Source organism: Oryx dammah, unplaced genomic scaffold (genome assembly GCF_014754425.2).
Source record: "Oryx dammah isolate SB20612 unplaced genomic scaffold, SCBI_Odam_1.1 HiC_scaffold_29, whole genome shotgun sequence".
Classification (NCBI taxonomy): domain Eukaryota; kingdom Metazoa; phylum Chordata; class Mammalia; order Artiodactyla; family Bovidae; genus Oryx; species Oryx dammah.
The window spans coordinates 111,080,367-111,103,737 of record NW_024070213.1 but is presented as its reverse complement, the minus strand read 5'-3'; the positions used below and the strand labels follow the sequence as shown (position 1 = coordinate 111,103,737).

The window sequence follows — 23,371 nt, the reverse complement described above, 5'->3', positions numbered from 1 at the left end:
ACATACTCAACAAATTACCGTCACGTGTCACCAGGGCAGGGACCCACTATTTCCACAAGAAAGGGATACTTTATAAGGTTCAAAAGAATTATCAACCCAATACTATACAACTATATACGAGTTTGGTCAACGTCAGTAAAAATACCTTTTAGATGTTTCACTGAGGTTGAACAGTGAGGGGCTATTTTCCCTACCCTTTAGTATGGGCTTCTCTGGTGGCTCAGAGGTTAAAGCGTCTGCCTGCAAGGTGGGATACCCGGTTTCAATCCCTGGGTCAGGAAGATCCCGTGGAGAAGGAAATAGCAACCCACTCCAGTATTCTTGCCTGGAGAATCCCATGGATGGAGGAGCCTGGTAGGTTACAGTCCACGGGGTCACAAAGAGACGGACACGACTGAGCAACTTCACTTTCACTTACTCCTATGTATAGGACAGCAGTGATGGGACCAGATGCCATGATCTTCGTTTTCTGAATGTTGAGCTTTAAGCCAAATTTTTCACTTTCCTCTTTCACTTTCATCAAGAGGCTCTTTAGTTCCTCTTCACTTTCTGACATAAGGGTAGTGTCATCTGCATATCTGAGGTTATTGATATTTCTCCTGGCAATCTTAATTCCAGCTTGTGCTTCTTCCAGCCCAGAGTTTCTCATGATGTACTCTGCATAGAAGTTAAATAAGCAGGGTGACAATATACAGCCTTGACGTACTTCTTTTCCTATTTGGAACCAGTCTGTTCCATGTCCAGTTCTAACTGTTGCTTCCTGACCTACATATAGGTTTCTAAAGAGGCAGGTCAGAAAACGAAGATCATGGCATCTGGTCCCATCACTTCATGGCAAATAGATGGGGAAACAGTAGAAACAGTATCAGACTTTATTTTGGGGGGCTCCAAAATCACTGCAGATGGTGACTGCAGCCATGAAATTAAAAGACGCTTACTCCTTGGAAGAAAAGTTATGACCAACCTGGATAGTACGTTGAAAAGCAGAGACATTACTTTGCCAACAAAGTTCCGTCTAGTCAAGGCTATGGTTTTTCCAGTGGTCATGTATGGATGTGAGACTTGGACTGTGAAGAAAGCTGAGCACCGAAGAACTGATGCTTTTGAACTGTGGTGTTGGAGAAGACTCTTGAGAGTCCCTTGGACTGCAAGGAGAGCCAACCAGTCCATTCTGAAGGAGATCAGCCCTGGGATTTCTTTGGAGGGAATGATGTTAAAGTTGAAACTCCAGTACTTTGGCCACCTCATGTGAAGAGTTGACTCCTTGGAAAAGACTCATGCTGGGAGGGATTAGGGGCAGGAGGAGAAGGGGACAACAGAGGATGAGATGGCTGGATGGCATCACTGACTCGATGGACCTGAGTCTGAGTGAACTCCGGGAGTTGGTGATGGACAGGAAGGCCTGGCGTGCTGCAATTCATGGGGTTGCAAAGAGTCGGACACGACTGAGCGACTGAACTGAACTGACTGATAGGACAGGAGACACCTGTAAGCCCTCCCATTCCCGGCAGTAAGACAAAACTAACTTGCTCTTAGCCACAAGCAACTGAGGGGAGCAAATACTGGATTGGAGGATGAGGGAGGAAAACTAGAGGAATGATTTCTTGTAACATACGTGATGTTGACATTGACTCAGTTGGGACTAATAGATAATTTGTGGGGGGAAAACGTTTTCATGTGAGTTTTGTTATCTATGCTTATATAAGCAAACCATTCAATATTATGGTAATCCAAGTCTATGCCCTGACCAATAATGCAGAAGAAGCTGAACTTGAACGGTTCTATGAAGACCTACAAGACCTTTTAGAACTAACACCCCAAAAAGATGTCCTTTTCATTATAGGGGACTGGAATGCAAAAGTAGGAAGTCAAGAAACACCTGGAGTAACAGGCAGATTTGGCCTTGGAGTACAGAATGAAGCAGGGCAAAGGCGAATAGAGCTTTGCCAAGAGAATACACTGGTCCTAACAAACCCCTCTTCCAACAACATAAGAGAAGACTCAACACATGGACATCACCAGATGACCAACACTGAAATCAGATTGATTATATTCTTTGCAGTCCAAGATGGAGAAGCTCTATACAGTCAGCAAAAACAAGACCAGGAGCTGACTGTGGCTCAGATCATGAACTCCTTATTGCCAAATTCAGACTTAAATTGAAGAAAGTAGGGAAAACCACTAGACTATTCAGGTATGACCTAAATCAAATCCCTTACAATTATACAGTGGAAGTGAGAGATAGATTTAAGGGAATAGATCTGATAGACAGAGTGCTTGATGAACTATGGATGGAGGTTCGTGACACTGTACAGGGGACAGGGATCAAGGCCATCCCCAAGAAAAAAAATGTAAGAAGCCAAAATGGCTGTCTGAGGAGGCCTTAAAATAGAAGTGAAAAGCAAAGGAGAAAAGGAAAGATATACCCATTTGAATGCAGAGTTCCAAAGAATAGCAAGGAGAGATAAGAAAGCCTTGCTCAGTGATCAGTGCAAAGAAATAGAGGAAAAGAACAGAATGGGAAAGACTAGAGATCTCTTCAAGAAAACTAGAGATACCAAGGGAACATTTCAAGCAAAGATAGGCTCAATAAGGGACAGAAATGGTATGGACCTAACAGAAGCAGAAGATATTAAGAGGTGGCAAGAATACACAGAAAACTATATAAAAAAGATCTTCACGACCCAGATAATCATGATGATCACTCACCTAGAGCCAGACAAGCTGGAATGTGAAGTCAAGTGGGCCTTAGGAAGCATCACTATGAACAAAGCTAGTGGAGGTGATGGAAATAGCTAAATAGCATCCAGTGGCGCTATTTCAAATCCTAAAAGATGATGCTGTGAAAGTGCTGCACTCAATATGCCAGCAAATTTGGAAAACTCAGCAGTGGTCACAGGACTGGAAAAGGTCAGTTTTCATTCCAATCCCAAAGAATGGCAATGCCAAATAATGTTCAAACTAGCACACAATTGCACTCATCTCACACGCTAGCATAGTAATGCCCCAAATTTTCCAAGCCAGGCTTCAGCAACCATGAACTGTGAGCTTCCAGATGTTCAAGCTGGTTTTAGAAAAGGCAGAGGAACCAGAGATCAAATTGCCAACGTCCACTGGATCATCGAAAAAGAGAGTTCCAGAAAAACATCTATTTCTGCTTTACTGACTATGCCAAAGCCTTTGACTGTGTGGATCACAATAAACTGTGGGTAATTCTTAAAGAGACGGGCATACCAGACCACCTGACCTGCCTCTTGAGAAATCGGTATGCAGGTCAGGAAGCAACAGTTAGAACTGGACACGGAACAACAGACTGGTTCCAAATAGGAAAAGGAGTACGGCAAGACTGTGTATTGTCACCCTGCTTATTTAACTTATATGCAGAGTACGTCATGAAACACTAGGCTAGATGCACAAGCTGGAATCAGGATAATCGGGAAAAATATCAACAACCTCAGATATGCAGATGACACCACCTTTATGGCAGAAAGTGAAGAACTACTCCTTGGAAGGAAAGTTATGACCAACCTAGAGAGCATACTGAAAAGCAGAGACATTACTTTGTCAACAAAGGTCCATCTAGTCAAGGTTATGGTTTTTCCAGTGGTCATGCATGGATGTGAGAGTTGGACTATAAAGAAAGCTTAGCACTGAAGAATTGATGCTTTCGAACTGTGGTGTTGGAGAAGACTCTTGAGAGTCCCTTGGACTGCAAGGAGATCCAACCAGTCCATCCTAAAGGAGATCAGTTCTGAATGTTCATTGGAAGGACAGATGCTGAAGCTGGAACTCCAATACTTTGGCTACCTGATGCAAAGAGCTGACTCATTTGAAAAGACCCTGATGCTGGGAAAGATTGAGGGCAGGAGGAGAAGGGGACGACAGAGAATGAGATGGTTGGATAGCATCACCGACTCAATGGACATGTGTTTCGGTGAACTCCGGAAGTTGGTGATGGACAAGGAGGCCTGGCGTGCTGTGGTTCATGGGTCACAAAGAGTCAGACACGACTGAGTGACTGAACTGGAACTGGAAGAACTAAAGAGCCTCTTGATGAAAGTGAAAGAGGAGAGTGAAAAAGTTGGCTTAAAGCTCAACATTCAGAAAACGAAGATCATGGCATCTGGTCCCATCACTTCATGGCAAATAGATGGGGAAACAGTGGGTGACTTTATTTTTGGGGGCTCCAAAATTACTGCACATGGTGACTGCAGCCATGAATTTAAAGGACGCTTACTCCTTGGAAGGAAAGTTATGACCAACTTAGACAGCATATTAAAAAGCAGAGACATTACTTTGCCAACAAAGGTCCGTCTAGTCAAGGTTATGGTTTTTCCAGTAGTCATGTGTGGATGTGAAAGTTGGACTGTAAAAAAAGCTGAGCACCGAAGAATTGATACTTTTGAACTGTGGTATTGGAGAAGACTCTTGAGAGTCCCTTGGACTGCAAGGAGATCCAACCAGTCCGTCCTAAAGGAGATCAGTCCTGAATATTCATTGGAAGGACTAATGTTGAAGCTGAAATTCCAATACTTTGACCACCTGATGCAAGAGCTGACTCAAGACCCCGATGCTGGGAAAGATTGAAGGCAGGAGGAGGAGATGACAGAGGATGAGATGGTTGGATGGTATCAGGCCTGGTTCTCTGCGGTCCAGGGGGTCACAAAGAATTGGACATGAATGAGCAGTTGAATTGAACTGAATGATAGCAAGGTTTTTTTTTTTTCCTTATCTACCACAAAGGGGTTACTTGATTTGAGCAATGGACTATTACAAACATATAAAAGTAAAGTGCTTTGATCAGAGTACTGTTTAAATGTACAGTGGAAAGAGAATGGACATTGAAGTCAGACATGGATTCAAACTTGGGCTTGCTATCACTTTTATTATGTAGCTTTCAGAATTATGTAACTTCTATGAGCCTCAGATTCTTCATCTCTAATCTAACTTCCACTTATCTGAAAGGTTATTATGGGTATTCAAGAAGAATGAATGTAAAACATCATGTAATGTGTACATTAGGGACTCTAGCTGTTAGATCCCTTCACTGTCTTCACAACTACCCACAAAATGACTTTTAACTAAAAACTTATTACTATGTAATTTCGTCACCATGTTATAGTCAAAATCATTTGATCCGTTTGCTCTTTTTAAAAATTTTATTTAGAATGCCTAGTTGAAGTTAGCATCATTTTACAGATCATTAGAAAAATTCAATTCTTTTGTCTCTGCAAACATTTATAATAGGTTAGGAGTAACAGATTAGAAATGTAATACATTACAAAACAGTTGCCTATGACCATCTGTACATTTACTATGCACCTTAAGGAAAATAACTGGACAGTGTGCTGTACTTACACTGCAGGTAACATACTTGTATTCTATTTTACAAAACTGACCAGTGTTTGAATTTATAAATGACCATTAAACAGGATATTTAACTTAGATGTATAGATAACATGCTGAAAAGTAAAAAATTTCAACTGAAGTTGTGTGGCTCATTAGTTCAAATATTTCATGGCATTTTTTCTTTAAATATTGTAATTCTCAAATGATTTTTCATGATAAATTCAGAAAGAACATTTTCTAAATATTTTATAAAGTATATTCACATTCATTTTGTCACGGGTTTCTTGTGGCTCTTCTAAATATGTTAATCATATTAAGGAGACACTGGTCCTATTCAATTTTAACAGTCCATCTTCAATTAAAACTGTAACAAAACAAACAGCATGTTAAGAGTAACAAAAAGTAAATTAAACATACTAAATTCACACTATAGATAAACAAAATAAAACCAAATTACATAACAGTGGCAGGTTATACAGGTTAAAGAATCTTTTTCCACGTAGTCAAATAAGATAGCAGTTCAAATGTAAACTTAGTGATCTGTGTGGGATTCCTCCCCTCTCAGCTATGGTTCAAATTGGAAAATTTGGTATAAATGTTGATTTTAATATTTCTGTGCATTTAACATAATTCAAAATAATCTGCAGCGTCATGTATGGCTCATCATTATCACTGTATGTCAAACAAAAAACCCTCAAATATATTCACTGTTCATTAGAAATGTGAAACACTGGAAAAAATGGAATTCTATACATTTGTTTTCTTAAATATTTGACCAAGATATTCTTCAAAAAGTTAAAACTGCCTTCTCCACATAATTCTGTGTACGTATGGCACGAGTTGACACTCTAAAACAGTGTGAATTCCATCAAAAAGGCACTGTTTAACAATACTCAGAATAGTCTGACAAGTCTACTTCAGTGATGTGTGAAAGTGAAGAATATATTTGAGATGGGTAAATGGACAAACTGTTATAAAAAAGTACAGCATTACTGTTTAAACATACTATAGCTTTATCAAAGGAAATAAAGTGACACAGAGAAATGACCCTTTTATGACAATTAAGCCTATAAACACTTTGAATCATATTACAGTTCTGTAACACAAAAATGACAAAAAATTATTTTCTTAAAGGCACAAAAGCATGAATACTAAATGAGAGTTGTATTTTACAAGGCCAACTTTTTCAATGGAATGGTAACAAAAATTACACTGTACCTTTATAAGTAATACAAAAAAAGTAGTGATATGAAATACAAATGAAATATCTATCACTGAAACTTACTTATATCACACACCCTATACATTGTCTTTTCTTGGGCCAGCTACATCTCACTAAATGGTGGATAACTGAAGGCACAGTATATTTAATAACTAAAACAAAAACCCACATGTCAATAACTATTACTTATTTAAATTTTCCAGTGAAAAAACAAACTTTTTGATCAAATGAAAAAAGAAAAAAAAAACTGGTTATAGGTCTTAAATCCTAGAAACCATCATGAGACTCTCAGATAACTGGGAACCGTAAATCACAATTTTTATGAGTCCATGTGTGAAGATTAATCTCAGGCAGAGAACATTCAAAGTCAATTACATATATGGCTAAATACAAAGTTCATTATGTGTTTTAAAGGATTCACATACTAAGCCTAGTATAAGAACTGATCTAAAACTAAGCCACCAATTCCTGAGTTTTGTATTCAGTTCACAGAAAGGAACTCATATAACTAAAAGCATAAGACTATTAGATTAGACATATGTTTTTAGTGTATAAGAAACAGCATGAGTAACCCTGCTCTTTCTCATGAAATAGTTTTTGACTCCTGGGATAATAAGAACCCATAACATTTGCCCTAACAAGAAAGTTTTAAAAATAAAGAAAACAACTCCCTCTCTAGTCTTAGAGGATAACCATACAAATAAAACACTAAGGCCAAATGAAAGTAACATACAGGTAGATAAGCCTAAAGCCTCAAAAGGGAGTTTACCAACAAAAAAAAAACAAGTTTTCAGGGTTTAAAGATGAAATTATTGTTGTGATCCGCCAATCAACTTATATAAATTAATTCTAATTTAAGCCATAAAAAAGGATCGAGTTGTACAATATTTACAAAATATATATTAATGAATAGGCAGTTGAGCATAATATTGGTAACAGAGAGTGAGTACAAAAATGATACCAACAAGTATGAAATACAAACAAAAAACCCACCTGTTTAGTGTAGTCATACCTTTGCTTATATTGGGTATAGGTATATCTTATTTATGTATAATCTACTTAAAAAACATTTTCACAATTATTGTTTTGCCAAAAATACATAAGAAATGGCTCCTCATAAAACCTAAGGAGACTAAAGATAACTATATTGGTTAGGAGGAACAAAGCAGGCTCTTCTTATCATTTTCAGTTTTCAATAATTTAGTAACCTTTCCTTTATTGTATGCTTAGCATGGTATAAACATTGACTATAACTTCACTAGTGTCTCACAGTCTCTTCTTAGTCAAGGGCAAATGTAGCCAGAGCAATTATTTCCTCTCTGACTTTCATTTTCATTTCAAAATCTACTTTTGGAATTCTAAGATACATAAAGTAAAAATATTAAACTGAAAAAAAATTTAGGGAAAATGTTTGCCTGAGCCTGTACAAAAGGAACCTTGAGGAACTGTGGTTTTGCCACAGAATGCAGTTACTGAGAGCAAAGGAGAACAGAGAATTAAACTTCGGAACTTGATGCTCTTCTTAGATGCTCAACTTATTGCACATTTTAAAGAAACCAATTTTAAAATGCATAATTACCAACACACTGTCTTTTCTTATCACTCTTCTCTTATTTGGCTTTTGAAGTAAAATATGGGATATAAATATATATATATTTTCTATTCTACTGTTTCACTGAACACACCAGAATCTAAATAAAAGCTAAAGAAAGGTTTTCATAATGAAAAATCATGATTATCAGCATTTTATATGCCCTACAAACATCTCTAGAATTTAGCCTATGTTCTTGGACCAACTGAATTTAAAAAAAATTAAGAAGGACAGCAATCAAGTTTGACCACACTTTTTTCCAGCAAGTGCTTAAGTGGGTATTATGTACGTATGATAAGAAAGATAGAATCAACAGATCCAAGTAGCTGCATATCAGTTTTCTGCTGTTGATATACACATATTTATACTTGTATCTATAAATATTAAATTCTAGGGATTAAAAAAATCTTGTGTAAACTTTTGAAAAAAGCAATTTGCCACTCTGTCTCAATTTGACCACACATTTTGTTTGTTTTCTGTTTGTAAGAAGACAGTTGAGCTGAATGCTTTGAAAATGATTTTTTTTAACAGTACAGTGTGCTGAACTGTTTATGCCTAGTATCCCATTATTTCCCATTCTGTAATTCCTTACTGATAAAAGTTCTGTGCCTGTTTTATGAAGAAAATAGATTGTTACATATATAAGATCGATAGCATTTTTGTTATGACTGACATTAATGCTATATATTTCATTACATGAACATACCACAGACTACAAAGATTACTGTAAGGTATATATAAGACACAATTGTGTATACATGTGGATTCATTATACTCACATGTAGACATATTCTGACAAAAGCTAGAAACATTCTGGCACTTAACACATAGTTCACTTTAATAATCAAATAGAATAGCTCTTGTTTCAGGTTAAGGATAAAAGGTATGAAAAGTCGACACTTCTACATTTATTTCTAAGGTTTTCAGTTTTATAAATATTGTGATGTTTTAATAAAGACCAAACCAACTTCAACATTGGTCCCAGGCCAAATCTGATCATTCCAGTTCATTAACTCAATTGTAAAGGGCTTCTACTTAAACATGAAGTTTATTATGACTTGAAGCAAAATCAGAAGAAAAATGATGATGTAGTCTTTTTGTTGAAGAAAATAATCTGTGGCAGGTGTGCTTGAAATTAAATGATTTCGAAGAGCCATAATGTTTCTATAAAAATAAGGAACAATAAATGTAATAATTATTTATAAAAAAATGATAGCAGAGAAATCACAATTTGATATATGGCCACATAATTCAACTGTATAAAATTCAATTGTATAAAGTTCAAACATTTACCACCTCCTGGGGGAACTGATTATGCTATGTGGAACCACTAGCAGGTTCTGCCTAAATCTGAACTGCACACTGTACCAAATGTGTGACTTAATGATGTGTGTTAAGCATGGCTTCCCTGATGACTCAGTGGGTAAAAAATCTGTCTGCAATGCAGGAGACACAGGAGGTGCAGGTTTGATCCCTGGGTTGGGAAGATGTCCTGGAGAAGGAAACGGCAACCCATTCCACTATTCTTGCCTGGGAAATCCCATGGACAGAGGAGCCAGGTGGGCTACAGTGCAAAGGATTACAAAGAGTTGGATACAACTGAGTGACTAAGCATGTCAAACGTAATTTTTAAAGTTTGCAGACTTTATAATATATCACCTTCTTTGTTACCACAGTGGTTTTAAAACAAAAATTTTGCCTCTCAGTTGGTCCACTAAGGTTCTTTTATCTTTTTTTAGGGAGACAAAGGTAGAGATGGAGAAAAATCCTTCATTTATCAGGAAAAAGACAAATTTTATGATATTTCTAACTTGAAGAATGCTTGGTAGGCATTTCATATGCTAACAAAAATAAAATGTTAATTTAGTCACAATACAAGCTTACATTATCCTAGTGCGCCTCTAAATACTTGGCCTAAAACAAGCTGATTAGGGAAGATGTTTTCTTTTTATGACTTCTTTGAAAGTGTTTTCCCAGTATAGAAGAAGAAAGGAGGCAAAATGAACAAGTAGGCTCGTTAATTTATAAATATAATTAAATTAGGAAATGTGATCACTTATATAAGGACTGATGATACCAAGATGCAGAAGACATGCTCCCTGCTCTAAAAGAGCTCACAGTCCAGTTGGGGTGGAGTGGGAGTAGGTAAACAGACACACAGTGAGCAACTCTGCAGTACAGTAAGCACTCAGAAAGACTAATGGGAACCACGCATGCCAAGTGGGAGAGTTAGAAACTCTGGGGGCGGAGAGGATGAGGGATCAGAAATGTTACAAAAAGAGTAGCATTTGAATTATATTCTGAAGGATAAACAGGGATTTTCTTGAAGGGCAAGGTGGGAGGAAGGGCAGTTTAAAAAGTGGGTTCACTGAGGGTAAAGATCCAAAGACAAAAGTGTTAAGTCACTCAGTCATGTCCAACTCTTTGCAACCCAATGGACTGTAGCCCACAAGGTTCCTCTGTCAATGGAATTCTCCAGGCAAGAATACTAGAGCGGGTTGCTATTCCCTTCTCCAGGGGATCTTCCCAACTTGGGGATCAAACCCAGGTCTCCTGCATTGCAGGAAGATTGTTTATCATCTGAAACATTAGGGAAGCCCCTATATGAAGGGGCACACTATATTCTGGAGATGTGGGAAGTTTCATAGGACTAGAGCACAGGGTCAGCGTAGAGGAATGGCAAGAGATGAGGCTGAGAACAGCAACTAAATATAAGCTATAAAATCACCAAGAATAGAATAAATATCTTTAAAAAAATCCCCCAGAACAGCTAGCACTGAGTGCTGAACACACAAAAGCAGGTTGGCTAATACAAAAAAGTTTAACATCTGTTATAGCAATGGGATACAACCAATCTGAACTTGTGCTGGCCTTAGTGATAGATAGGAACCTTCCCTTACAAGGAAGGTCCCTTGGTGTTCCTTCCCTTCCCTAGGTGTTACAACCTTTTGGTGCTGAATCATCAGGAGGTGAGTGTGGGGAAATGCAAAGGGAACACTCAAAGGTCTCATCCACTGTTATGAACGTATTTCGATATTTCAACAACTGGTACATTCCAATTAAAATTAGCCATGTACAAAGGACTGTGGAAGCACTGACATTCTCAAAAACCATCCCACTTCCAGATTTAACTCAGCTACATTCCTAATAGGCTACAGCAGTTAGATGAGATTCCGATTCTAGCCTCACAAATGAGACAAAACAACCTCCCTTTCTCCCCCAGTACTTTAGTGCCAAAGGAATTTCCTGTGTTTCAGTAATCCGGTGTTAGAAGCCAGGGTTCTGGTTTAGCTTAGCAATGTTATAAAAATGTAAAGTTTGCATATGACTTTCTATGTAACAGGATTTTTAACTCCCCTGGACTCAAATGAATAGTCACTGTCAGTATAGATTACCTTTTAATTTCTTCCTGTGTTTGTTTAATAGATTCAATTGAAGTTTGAATGTCTCCCAGTTCTATCCCTTTCTTTCTTCTTGCACTTGGTTTTACTGATTGAGCTAAAAAGACATTGAGAATAAACACAGTGAAAATAGTGGACATATTTAATTATAAACAATTTACATTTCAGTTTAATGATTCTCATGTAATAAAAATTTTCCTAGACATTATTTTTATGGTTTAGAGACTAACATACTACTCCTAATACTTGGGATTTTGAAGTTTCAATCATAGTTCAAAACTAGAACACTATAGATATATTACATAAAGTAGTTAAATTTTGGGTTGAATCAGTTTTATTTTTTAGCCAATTAAAAATGACAAAAATATTTCTTTAAAAATACATATATTAATCTGGGGGAGGTATTACTCTTCTATCTCTTGCCTACTTGTACACATATGAAGAAGTCAACTTTTTGAGCACCTTTTCAGGTTTTTAAAATTAATTGTTAATGTTATCTTTATTCTCTTAGTCACCTACATTTGAAAACTTTTCTGTTGGTTTTAGTATCTCTTCTACAAATTTTTACTGTCAACCAACAAAGTGTATGATATTTTTTTAATCCCTTCAAGTATCCATTCCTTCCTTTCCATTTTTGTTTAGATCTTAATCTCTCTCCAGGTCTCAGCTATCTCATTTGTAAACTTGGGATAATAATAATACTCAAACTTACACGGTTGTAGTAATGTGTGTTTAAACATCCAGTTTGGCCATGTTAGGTACTGAATAAATGTTAGCTGATACATTATAGGTAATATAGTGGAATGGATAAGACAATGAGTGATGGAGCCAGAATATCTGCATATATAACATATATGTGCTGCCTTACAGGGTATACGACCTTGGGCAGGGTGACCTGTGCCTCCGCTTCCCTCACTGTGAAATGGGAACAACAGCATAAATAATATTCTCCTTTTGAGCACGATGGTGCCAACGACTCCTGCTTTTAGAAAGACTTTACTCATTTTACTCCTCTTTTATCTTGTCTACTCTCCTGCATCCCTCAAGCCCAGACCACTATAATCCATTAAAAATCCTAATAATTCATCAGGGTTCCTTTCCCCTAAAAACCTTCCCTCAAACTGAATTCAGCTCCCTTTCCTTTAAACTCTTTACTATTTGTTATCTATTTGTTTCTTAGCACTTACCATTTCTTCATCTCTAGTATTATCTCTGTAAAACTGAGTTCCCCAGCTTAGTGTAAGCTTAGTAAAGACTATGGCTTTAACAAAAAACCTTTATTTTTTCCTAAAGTCTCGGACATTATCTTAATCTTTGATTACATCTCAGTGTAGTCCAAGACAGCTTATAAATGATGTGACTTGGAAATGGCACACTTGTTAATTTAGTTAATAATTTTGATACAGTTATATTTTTACTTGTCTGTGATTTCTAAACACCACAGTAATTTACTATGAGAATGAAAACCTTCTGAAGCATGGAACCGAACCCAAAACTCGAGAAATGGTGGCTGTGCTGAATCTAGGAAACCATCAACAATTTTCCAGAAGCTAACAAGGCACAGGAGCTACTACTACTGTGTGGTTCTTGATTTGCATGCTTCCCCTTTTTCCATTTCTACGACTTTACCTTGTGGCCTGGTTTTGAAATTTATCTATAATCTAGAAAAGCTTTTCTTGCACATCACCCCATCCCCTACCAAAACTTACAAATCTTCTTGAGTTAATATGAAAAACCATTTTAATATATCACAGTATAGTAATATCCGTTTAAAAATTTAGACTCTTTATAATCAATAGTCCACAATAAATATTTTTACCTTCACTTCCAGACGAGTCCTGGATATCAGGTTCTGGGGAGGAATAGCCTTTTGCCACTTTCTTCTGTTGCCTGGTTGGCTTATGCTTCATTTTTGGGACACTAACCTGAAAACAAAAAATCATGTTATTATGTGAATTTGTGCTGGATTTTGTAACTAAAGATCAATGTTGTACAATTGTCAAAACTGTTCATGGGCACAATACGTAGAAATAAAAACAAATATGAAACAGTCTAATTAAAACTTAACAAGATGTGATACTTATACAAAGTATTTAATGTTAATAGGAAATATTAATTTGGCACAAACATTGAAGAGTATAAGAAAATATATAGTGAAGTGGTTTCCTCCCCACTGTTGATCCATATATACCCAGTCTCTCCCCCACTAAAAAGATACTCAATGCTATTAGTCTATGTATCTTTCAAGATACATTTTTATGCACACACAAATATGAATACAGATACCCTACTTTCCTAACTGCACAGGTAGTACATCTGGTACAATCGGAAAAGTGCATTGCCATTTCCTACTCCAGGGACCTTCCCAACCCAGGGACTCAGCCCACGTCTCCTGCGTCTGCTGCGCTGGCAGGCAGCCTCTTTACCACGAGCGCCACCTGGGAAGCCCAAGCCACTACCTCTAGTTGAATGTTAATTTAACAGTGCTACTTTAAGGTCATACCTGGTTCCAACATTACAAACATTCTCACCGAATGACGTTGGGTTTCCAATAAAATTATTTACCTAAAAGTTTCAATAATACCTGGATAATGTAGAAAGCATCTTACAATAAATGGAAATGATATTATTGTCATGCAGAGCATAATTTAAACTTACTGTAAGTATTTGAGTAAATGTACAAAATTCAAAAGTGTATTTAACCATCAATTAGGACTAAATTTTCCTTAGAATAAAAAATGTGAGAAGAAACTAGAAATAGAGGGGCAAGGTAATTTATATGCTTAGAAAAACATGGAATCAGTGGTCTTAAGTCTTTATTCTTATCTGTTTACTGTTCTAAATAAGAATTATCCCCAGTTAACTATGCCTTGAAATAATTTTGCAAATCTTACTCATAGGCTTCAAATTGAAATTTGTATAATTTTATTACAGAAAATAAATAACAAGGCAGGTTCTAGATTCAGCCTACACTGTGCCCTCATACTTTAAATCATGGAAACCTAAAATTTTATAACATTTAGAATCCAAATCCACATTCTTAGAGAAGTAGGTCAAATAGTAGTTCAAGAGATTGACATGGCCTGATGCAAAGATAAGGAGGTTGATAAGGCCTGGTGAGAAGTTATTTAAAATGAGACAGGGAGTCAGTAATCTCTCAGTAGACAAAGATCTAATGTGATCAGTAAACTCTACCGTTAGGAAATACAGATGCCCTATATGTCGTTACCATGATAGTGTTGTTAAAGGAAGAAACAAAATTTAAAATTAAAAAAAATTCTAAATTGTGACAACGTGTATATATGTATGTTGCTGCTGCTAAGTCGCTTCAGTCGTGTCCGACTCTGTGCGACCCCATCGACGGCAGCCCACCAGGCTCCCCCGTCCCTGGGATTCTCCAGGCAAGAACACTGGAGTGGGTTGCCATTGCCTTCTCCAATGCATGAAAGTGAAAAGTGAAAGGGAAGTCGCTCAGTCGTGTCTGACTCTTAGCGACCCCATGGAGTGCAGCCCACCAGGCTCCTCCGTCCATGGGATTTTCCAGGCAAGAGTGCTGGAGTGGGGTGCCATACACACACCTATACACACACACACATAAAAATATTTTTTGCCATTTTAACCATTTTAGGTATACAATTCAGTTGTATTAAGTGCATTCATAATATTTTGCAACCATCATCACTACTTCCAAAACATATTCATTATTCCAAAGACAAACTCTGTAACAATTAAGCAGTAACTCCCTATTCTCTCCTCCCTTCAGTCCCTAGTAACCTCTAATATTTCTATGAATTTGCTTATTAGATATTTTATATAAGTACAATCAAACAGTATCAATCCTTTTGTGTTTCATTTATTTCATTTAGCATGTTATTTTCAAAGTTAATTCATGATGCAGCATGTAACAGAACTTCATTCCTTTTTAAAATGGCTGAATAATAGCGGGTTGTAAACATATACCACATTTTGTTTATCTACCTGTTGACGGACACTTGAATTGTTTCTGCCTTTTGGCTATTGATAATAATGCTGCAAGGAACATTGATGTGCAAGTATATGTTTGACTCTGTTCGCAACTCTTTTGTAGTAAATTGCTGGCTTATACAGCAATTCTATATTAAGCTTTTTGAGGAAACACCAACTCATGCTCCAAGCAGCTGCACCACTTCATATGCCCACGGGCTATATATGAGGGTTTCATTTCTCTACATCCTCTCAACATGTATTTTCTATTTTTAAAATTATTATCATTCTAGTAGGTGTATAGTGGTACCTAACCTCCTTGTAGTTTTGATTTGCATTTCCCTTATGACTGTGTGGATCACAATAAACTGTGGAAAATTCTGAAAGAGATGGGAATACCAGACCACCTGACCTGCCTCTTGAGAAATCTGTATGCAGGTCAGGAAGCAACACTTAGAACTGGACATGGAACAACAGACTGGTTCCAAATAGGAAAAGAAGTACGTCAAGGCTGTATATTGTCACCCTGCTTATTTAACTTCTATGCAGAGTACATCATGAGAAACTCTGGGCTGGATGAAGCACAAGCTGGAATCAAGACTGCGGAAGAAATATCAAGAACCTCAGATATGCAGATGACACCACCCTTATGGCAGAAAGTGAAGAGGAACTAAAAAGCCTCTTGATGAAAGTGAAAGAGGAGAGTCAAAAAGTTAGCTCAACATTCAGAAAAAGAAGATCATGGCATCTGGTCCCATCACTTCATGGCAAATAGATGGGGAGACAGTGGAAACAGTGTCAGACTTTATTTTGGGGGTCTCCAAAATCACTGCAGATGGTGACTGCAGCCATGAAATTAAAAGAAAATTAAAAGAAAAGTTATGACCAACCTAGATAGCATATTCAAAAGCAGAGACATTACTTTGCCGACTAAGGTCCGTCTGGTCAAGGCTATGGTTTTTCCAGTGGTCATGTATGGATGTGAGAGTTGGACTGTGAAGAAGGCTGAGCGCCGAAGAATTGATGCTTTTGAACTGCGGTGTTGGAGAAGACTCTTGAGAGTCCCTTGGACTGCAAGGAGAGCCAACCAGTCCATTCTGAAGGAGATCAGCCCTGGGATTTCTTTGGAAGGACTGATGTTGAAGCTGAAACTGCAGTACTTTGGCCACCTCATGCGAAGAGTTGACTCCTTGGAAAAGACTGATGCTGGGAGGGATTGGGGGCAGGAGGAGAAGGGGACAACAGAGGATGAGATGGCTGGATGGATGGACTTGAGTTTGAGTGAACTCCGGGAGTTGGTGATGGACAGGGAGGCCTGGCGTGCTGCAATTCATGGGGTCGCAAAGAGTCGGACACGACTGATCGACTGAACTGAACTGAACTATGACTAATGATGCTGAGCATCTTTTCATGTTTGTTGGACATTTGTCTACCTTCTTTGGAGAAATGTCTATTCAAGTCCTTTGTTCATTTTCTACTTGGAATGTTTGTTTTTGGTTAAGTAATGAGTTCTGTAATACCCTAGGTATTAATCTCCTATGAGATCAATTATTGCAAATATTCTCTGTTGTCTTTCACTTTGATGTGCATCCTTTGATACACGAAAGTATTGATTTTGATGAAGTTCAATGTATCTATTTCTTCTGGTTGTTCCTCCTGCCTTTAATGTCATTGTGTGTGTGTATGTATCACTTAATTTAAAAACTATTCATACTAACAATAAAAAAGAATACAGGGCCAAATAAAAGATTATGAAGATTTACTCCTTTTTTCTTCTAAGAGTTTTATAGTTTTAGCTCTTATTTTAGGTTGTGAATCCATTTGGAGTTAGTTTTTATGTATGGTTTGAGGTAGGGGATCCAACTTCATTCTTTTACATGTGGAAATTCAGAACTATTTATTGAAGACAAAGAAGCAGATAAAGTGTGGGAGAACTAAAGGGAGGATGTTCCTCTACGACTGGCAATCTAATTACTTTTTGAGTACATACCATTGGAGTGCGATGTTTCACTTTGGTCTGGATAACACCATCTTTTTCATACTGTATCATATCATTAAGTGGGTCCCATGGTCGAGTACTACATAAATGAAAAAAACACCACTTGTTTAAAGACTAAGCAAAACACTCAAAAACTTTTTCAGAAACTTTCTATTCTATGATTAGATTTTCAATGGTAATTATAAACTAAGCCATAAAACTAAGATCTGTTATATCTAATCTTCTGATCCTCAGCTTATTTTATAGGCTAACTATTATCACCAAGTCAAATTTATAATGAACATCAAAGGCAAAATCTCACACTTTGTGTGTGTGTGCATGTGTGTATGTATCGCTTAATTTAGAAACTATTCATACTAACCATAAAAAATCTACAAATAAAGGCAAAAAACTATGAGATATTACTTGTAACATACTTTTAAATTACTTACTCTGCAAACTTGTAATGCCATTCTCCTGTGAGTGAGTCAAGTTCGAATAACCTGCAAGTCCACTCTTCATTTTTTGTTTTCCGCTCTCTGGCAGCCTGTCTTTGAGCTTCTTCTAAAACATACTTTTCTTGAGTCGCTTCTGTTTGGTCTTTGGCATTTATGGCTCGAGTTACCCGCTGCCAGAGTCTAATTCATGTGCAAAAATAACATTGAGAAAACAACAGAAAATCAAATCTACGTGGAGTAGGTTTGAGTCCCCTTGAGAGGAAATGATGCCCATGTGGGTTTTTGGCTTTGACAAAGCCAAAGCTCAGATGCTTAGAAACAAGTCAAGATATAAAAAGTGATGCTTTAGATACAGTAAGATAGTGAAGACCATTTTTTTTTTTTCTTGGCAAGAGAAATTAATTACATAAGTTCTTAAATATATGGAAATACATGGTGCTGACCCATGATGATAAAACTCTAGTGAAGGCTCAATAATCTACATTTTTAACAAGCTCCCCAGATGATTCTTGTACATGCTGATTAAGATCCACTGGCCTCAAAGATACAAAAGTGTAATGTCATGTTTTTCAACCTTGGATGCAGGATTTGTCAGGGAATTTAAAAAATCAGAATCTATGGGAGTGGGCCCAAGTATTGTTTTTGTAATGTTTCCCAAGTGATTTTAATGTGCAGCCAGTGTTGAGAATCACTGATTTAACAGAAAACAATACTTTTCTATTAGAAGTAAAATCTTTTCCCCTACTAAAGTTTAGTTTTATATTAGATACATAAAAATATATCTATATTCTACCCTTCTGGCAAGACAGTATGTTAGGGCTGAAAAAATAAAGGCTATAGAATCAGATAATCCTAGATATGCCACCTCTTGGCTGGGGAACTTACAGTTACTTATCTGGTCCAAAACTCATTTTCCTCATCTTAAACATATGTTAAATTATATCCATGTCTTAAAAATAGTTGTATGCCTTGGCAAAGTTTCACTCTTGATGGAGAGTATCATGTGGTTATAGTAAAACAGAATTTTTTCTTTTAATGTGAAAAGTTTTTTTAAGTTGTTATTGAATTTGTTACAATATTGCTTCTGTTTTATTTGTTTATTTTTTTGGCCATGAAGCATGTGGGACCTTAGTCCCCTGGCCAGGGATCGAATCCACACCCTCTGCACTGGAAGGTCAAGTCTTAACCACTGGACTGCCAGGGAAGTCCCCTGAAACAGAATTTTTAGAACGTGGCAAACTCAGTTTTTGAGTATAGAAGGAAAGTGGATGTAGACTTGAATCTTCATGAGAAGAGAATGATATGTGTGCAGAAACTCGTACTGAGAAGTCAGCTGCATAATGTATATAAAGTACCTAGTAGACCGTCTTTTAAACAGCAGCCCCCTTCTCCTAACACAAAGAAAGGAATAGAAGAATACAACTGAGCAGTATGTATACCATATTTTTGAGGTACTTCCCTAGTGGCTCAGACAGTAAAGAATCCGCCTGCAATGTAGGAGACCTGGGTTCAATCCCTGGGTTAGGAAGACTCCCTGAAGAAGGGAATGGCAACCCACTCCAGTAAAGTATACCAGACTGAGCAAGAGTTTCATGATTTAAGAAAAGAAATTATGGCCTTAATTAGTCCCCAACTATTAAGTCCTCTAGAAGCTGCGCATCCAGTGCTGTAATTTTTGTATTTTAGAAAATAAAACAAAAGTAGATTTTGTTCTGCTCCCTCCACCTAGAGTTCCACATGCCTAACCCGGGTTAGAAAACGGCCAGATAAAAACCAAGAATCATTAGTCCCATATTTTTCTGTCATTTTAGTTCTCTGATCAGGGATTGAACCTGTGCCCCTTGCACTGGGAGTGAGGAGTGTTAACCACTGGACTGCTAGAGAAGACCTAGTCCCGTAATTTTATGCAGGCCCTGGAACAGATAAGAAGAGAAAGGAAAAACACAGGAAGCCTTAATTTAGAGCAGAAGAGCAGCATGATTTGTATTGTAACTACTTGATATTCACATACACCAAAACAAAATCCTGTCACATCCCACAAATAGTATACTACTTTGTTGAATTCAAATAGAAAAGTGATCACACTGTTGAGGGATTAAAAGAAAAAAAAACTCTTTGGATTTTCATGAAGTTAACTGAAAAATGGTATACTTACTTCTCTGATTCAAAATCCCCCTGCTCTTCAAATTTTACAGTGTGCCTTATTAATCTCCACTGCTTAATGTCTGGTGTTGGATTCCAGAAAACCTCTGAATTATCAGTCTTTTTGTCAGTAATAAAAACTTCACTATCCTATATTTAAAGATATTAAAAGTTAACGTGGAGAATTGTCTTTATTTAAAAGGGAATTATGTAGTTCAGTAATAACCATTTCTTCTTGACATTTAATTTCAGTAAAACACATTTCTAAAACAAATACAACAAGTACTTTTCTAAAAGGCCCAAATCTCTTGTTATGAAAACATTAAGATTAAATATGTAATACTTGTCCTTAAAAGTCTGGTTGAACAGACAAAAAGTTCGTGAGTTTTCACAAGTTTCACTTAATCCTCTGAATCATCAAAGTAGCATAGTGTTTGCTATAGTTACTGTAGACCAGTGTGAGATGCTGTAGACCATCTGTGTATTCAAAATATGTAGAAAAAGCTAAGAGCGTTTCTTGCATTAAAAATCTGAGCACAATCTCATAAATTTCATTTTTTAAAAAAAGAGTCCTATCTTTTTTCCAAATGATATTCATCAGATAGTAGTAAATTCTAAAAATAACACAGCATTGTGACCTCTAAGTTGAGTTTCTACGTCCACCTTCATTTTAACATCATATTTCCCATCATTTTCTGATTATAATGCAGAAAAAAGCATATACTAGAGTTAACAGTGAGAATGCATTTGGCACTAGCATGATATGATCCTTTTTAAAATTAATTTAATAAGCTCCTCTTAGAAAAATTACATAAATGTGAATTTAGGTCATCAGAGAAGTAAATAAAAGCCACTGCTGTCAAAAAAACATTGTATCCTTTCCAAGCTCCTCAGAAGGAACTAGAACTCTTACTGGAAACACCTCTTCTGGTGAGAGGCAATATACTGCGGTGTTTAAGCACAGCCCTGGAACCAGTGTCTAGGCTGGGAATCTTACTTCACCACTCTGAATAAATTATTTAAATTCTCTGTGCTTAGTGTCCTCCTCTCTAAAATGGGGACAAAATAATAACACTCACCTCATAGGATCACTATATTAAATGGGTTAATACAAGTAACATTTTTAAACAATGCACTGCATAATAAGCGATATAAAAGTGTCAGCTATTTTCATTGATTTAAGGTTTTAGAAAGCTCAAATATTAAACTAAATATTATTGATAACAGAGCAATACAAAAATATTTAAGTTGAAGCTTATGTTGAATAGTCATGCTTTTAGAAATGGAATAAGTGAACTTATAAAATCTGATATTTAATTTTTTCCCACTGAATAAAATTCTTTTTGTAAAGCTAAAATATAAAAATACTTACCCAATGTCCTTCCAAAGTAGCTAGTACTTCTTTTCCCAATTTTAGTTTACCTGATATTTGATTAACACAGTCACTACTACCTAGAAATGGCTTTTAAAAGAAAAAATGTTGAAGAAACATTTTAATTTTGATATATTTACATACAATGTAGACAAAAAAACAAAAACAAAAAACTAACTGAAAAAGTAACTGTATAACTATACAGTGCTGTTGAGGCAGAAATGGTGAAATACTGATTCAAATTTTAGTGAGAAATATTCAGGAAAAATTGTAAATTTATTGCTGTGTGTAAACAGATAAAAGCAGACTGTAAAGGTCCAAGGAAACACACTAAGAAGCTAACACTGAAACAACTGGCTCGTGTCCTGGGCTCTCTCGACTCCAGACTGCACTCTATCCACGCTGCAGTATTTTACACAATAACAACTCAGCAAACGTAAGAGACTTATCCCATGTATTTAATAGGAACTCCTCCTTTAAAACAAACCAATAAAACAACAACTGAAACACTTCTGAAATGCAATTAGAAGAAATATATTTTGAGACACTATATTGCCTTACTGATGTCTGTCCTCACTGACAAAATTTTGATGCTCCAATCTAATTCTTAAAGATGTCATAAATTACTTAAGACCTCTTCAGTCATGATTTTCAGTACCGTTTGCTAAGAAGGAAAAAAATCAAAGGGCACTGCATCAGATAATACTTAAAGAGATCCTTTTTATTAGAGTAAAGCTGCTGATCTACTGGATATCAACACAGCTGATACGTACAACTAATACTTGGTTGTAAGCATTAAATAATTCATAGAAATATTTTTATCTAAAAATAATGCTGTGCTACCCCAACAAATGATACTGTGAAAGGATCTTAAATTTCCTTGCCATGCTGAGGCAGACAGAATTTTCCAAAGATGACCTCAACTATATCTCCTCTCCCTCTTCAGCCCACTCAATGAGAGCTCTTCCTCAATGAGAGCCTGGCATCCATGCTCTCACTGAGAAATGGGGTCTATTTCCCTTCCCCTTGAATTTAGGTGGCTTTGTAACTCGTCAACTAGTAGAGAATGGTGGAAATGATGTAATTTGAATTCTGAGGCTAGGTCATGGACAGCAATGTATCTTCTGCCTTGCTCACAAGGACACTTGTACTTGGAATCCTGAGCCAAGTATGAGTCTAACTATCTTAAAGTTGCCTTGATGTGAGGAAGACAAGATCACACGCTCAGATCTGCAGTCCCAGTCTTTCAGTCACTTCAACATTACTTACATGTCATCAGTCATGTAAGTGATGAGCTTTCAGATGTATCCAGCCCCCAACTGTTAAGTCTCTCTCAGCCTGTGTAACTGTTGCCCCAGGCATAATGCAGCAGAGACAAGCCATCCCCAATATGCCCTGTCCAAATTCCTGGCCCACAGAACCACTAAGAAACAGAACATAGTTGTTTCTAAGCTTGCAAATTTCAGAATATGTTAAGTCAGAAATAATAAGTAATACAAATCCTTTAATTACACAGCTATAGCTCAAGGTGATACATACTTCTTTTCAGATATATACTTTTTGGTATTCTGTAAAGCAATGCTTCAAATTAATAAGAAATTTCCATTCATTCTCTTCTTAAATTTCCTATGGACTTACCTGATAGCTCAGTTGGTAAAGAATCTGCCTGCAATGCAGGAGACCCCAGTCGATTCCTGTGTTGGGAAGATCCCCTGGAGAAGGGATAGGCTACCCACTCCAGTATTCTGCCCTGGAGAATTCCATGGACTATATAGTTCATGGGGTTGCAAAGAGTCGCACATGACCGAGAGACTTTCACTCACTCACTCACTCACTCGCCAACAGTTTTATTAACTAAGAAAATCCAGCTTTATATTGATTTGAATCTTCCAAGG

The 23,371-nt window shown here is 36.8% G+C and overlaps 1 protein-coding gene across 7 annotated transcripts in view; it reads right to left on the bottom strand.

Moving 5' to 3' along the window:
* Positions 1 to 5,144: 5,144 nt before the first annotated feature.
* OSBPL8 (oxysterol binding protein like 8) overlaps positions 5,145 to 23,371 on the bottom strand; it is a 170,607-nt gene continuing 152,380 nt past the window's right edge. For 5 of the 7 annotated variants that reach the window (XM_040233855.1, XM_040233854.1, XM_040233851.1 and 2 more), the window contains 7 exons: positions 21,477 to 21,566; positions 20,118 to 20,254; positions 17,957 to 18,142; positions 17,517 to 17,604; positions 13,383 to 13,488; positions 11,558 to 11,660; positions 7,452 to 9,326 (listed from right to left, as the gene is read on the bottom strand). In XM_040233855.1, coding sequence (XP_040089789.1) covers positions 9,194 to 9,326; positions 11,558 to 11,660; positions 13,383 to 13,488; positions 17,517 to 17,604; positions 17,957 to 18,142; positions 20,118 to 20,254; positions 21,477 to 21,566 — 843 coding nt within the window. In that variant the 3' untranslated portion in view covers positions 7,452 to 9,193. Of the gene's footprint in view, positions 9,327 to 11,557; positions 11,661 to 13,382; positions 13,489 to 17,516; positions 17,605 to 17,956; positions 18,143 to 20,117; positions 20,255 to 21,476; positions 21,567 to 23,371 lie in introns of all 7 variants that reach the window. The other 2 variants (XM_040233850.1, XM_040233852.1) reach the window with 1 other exon arrangement.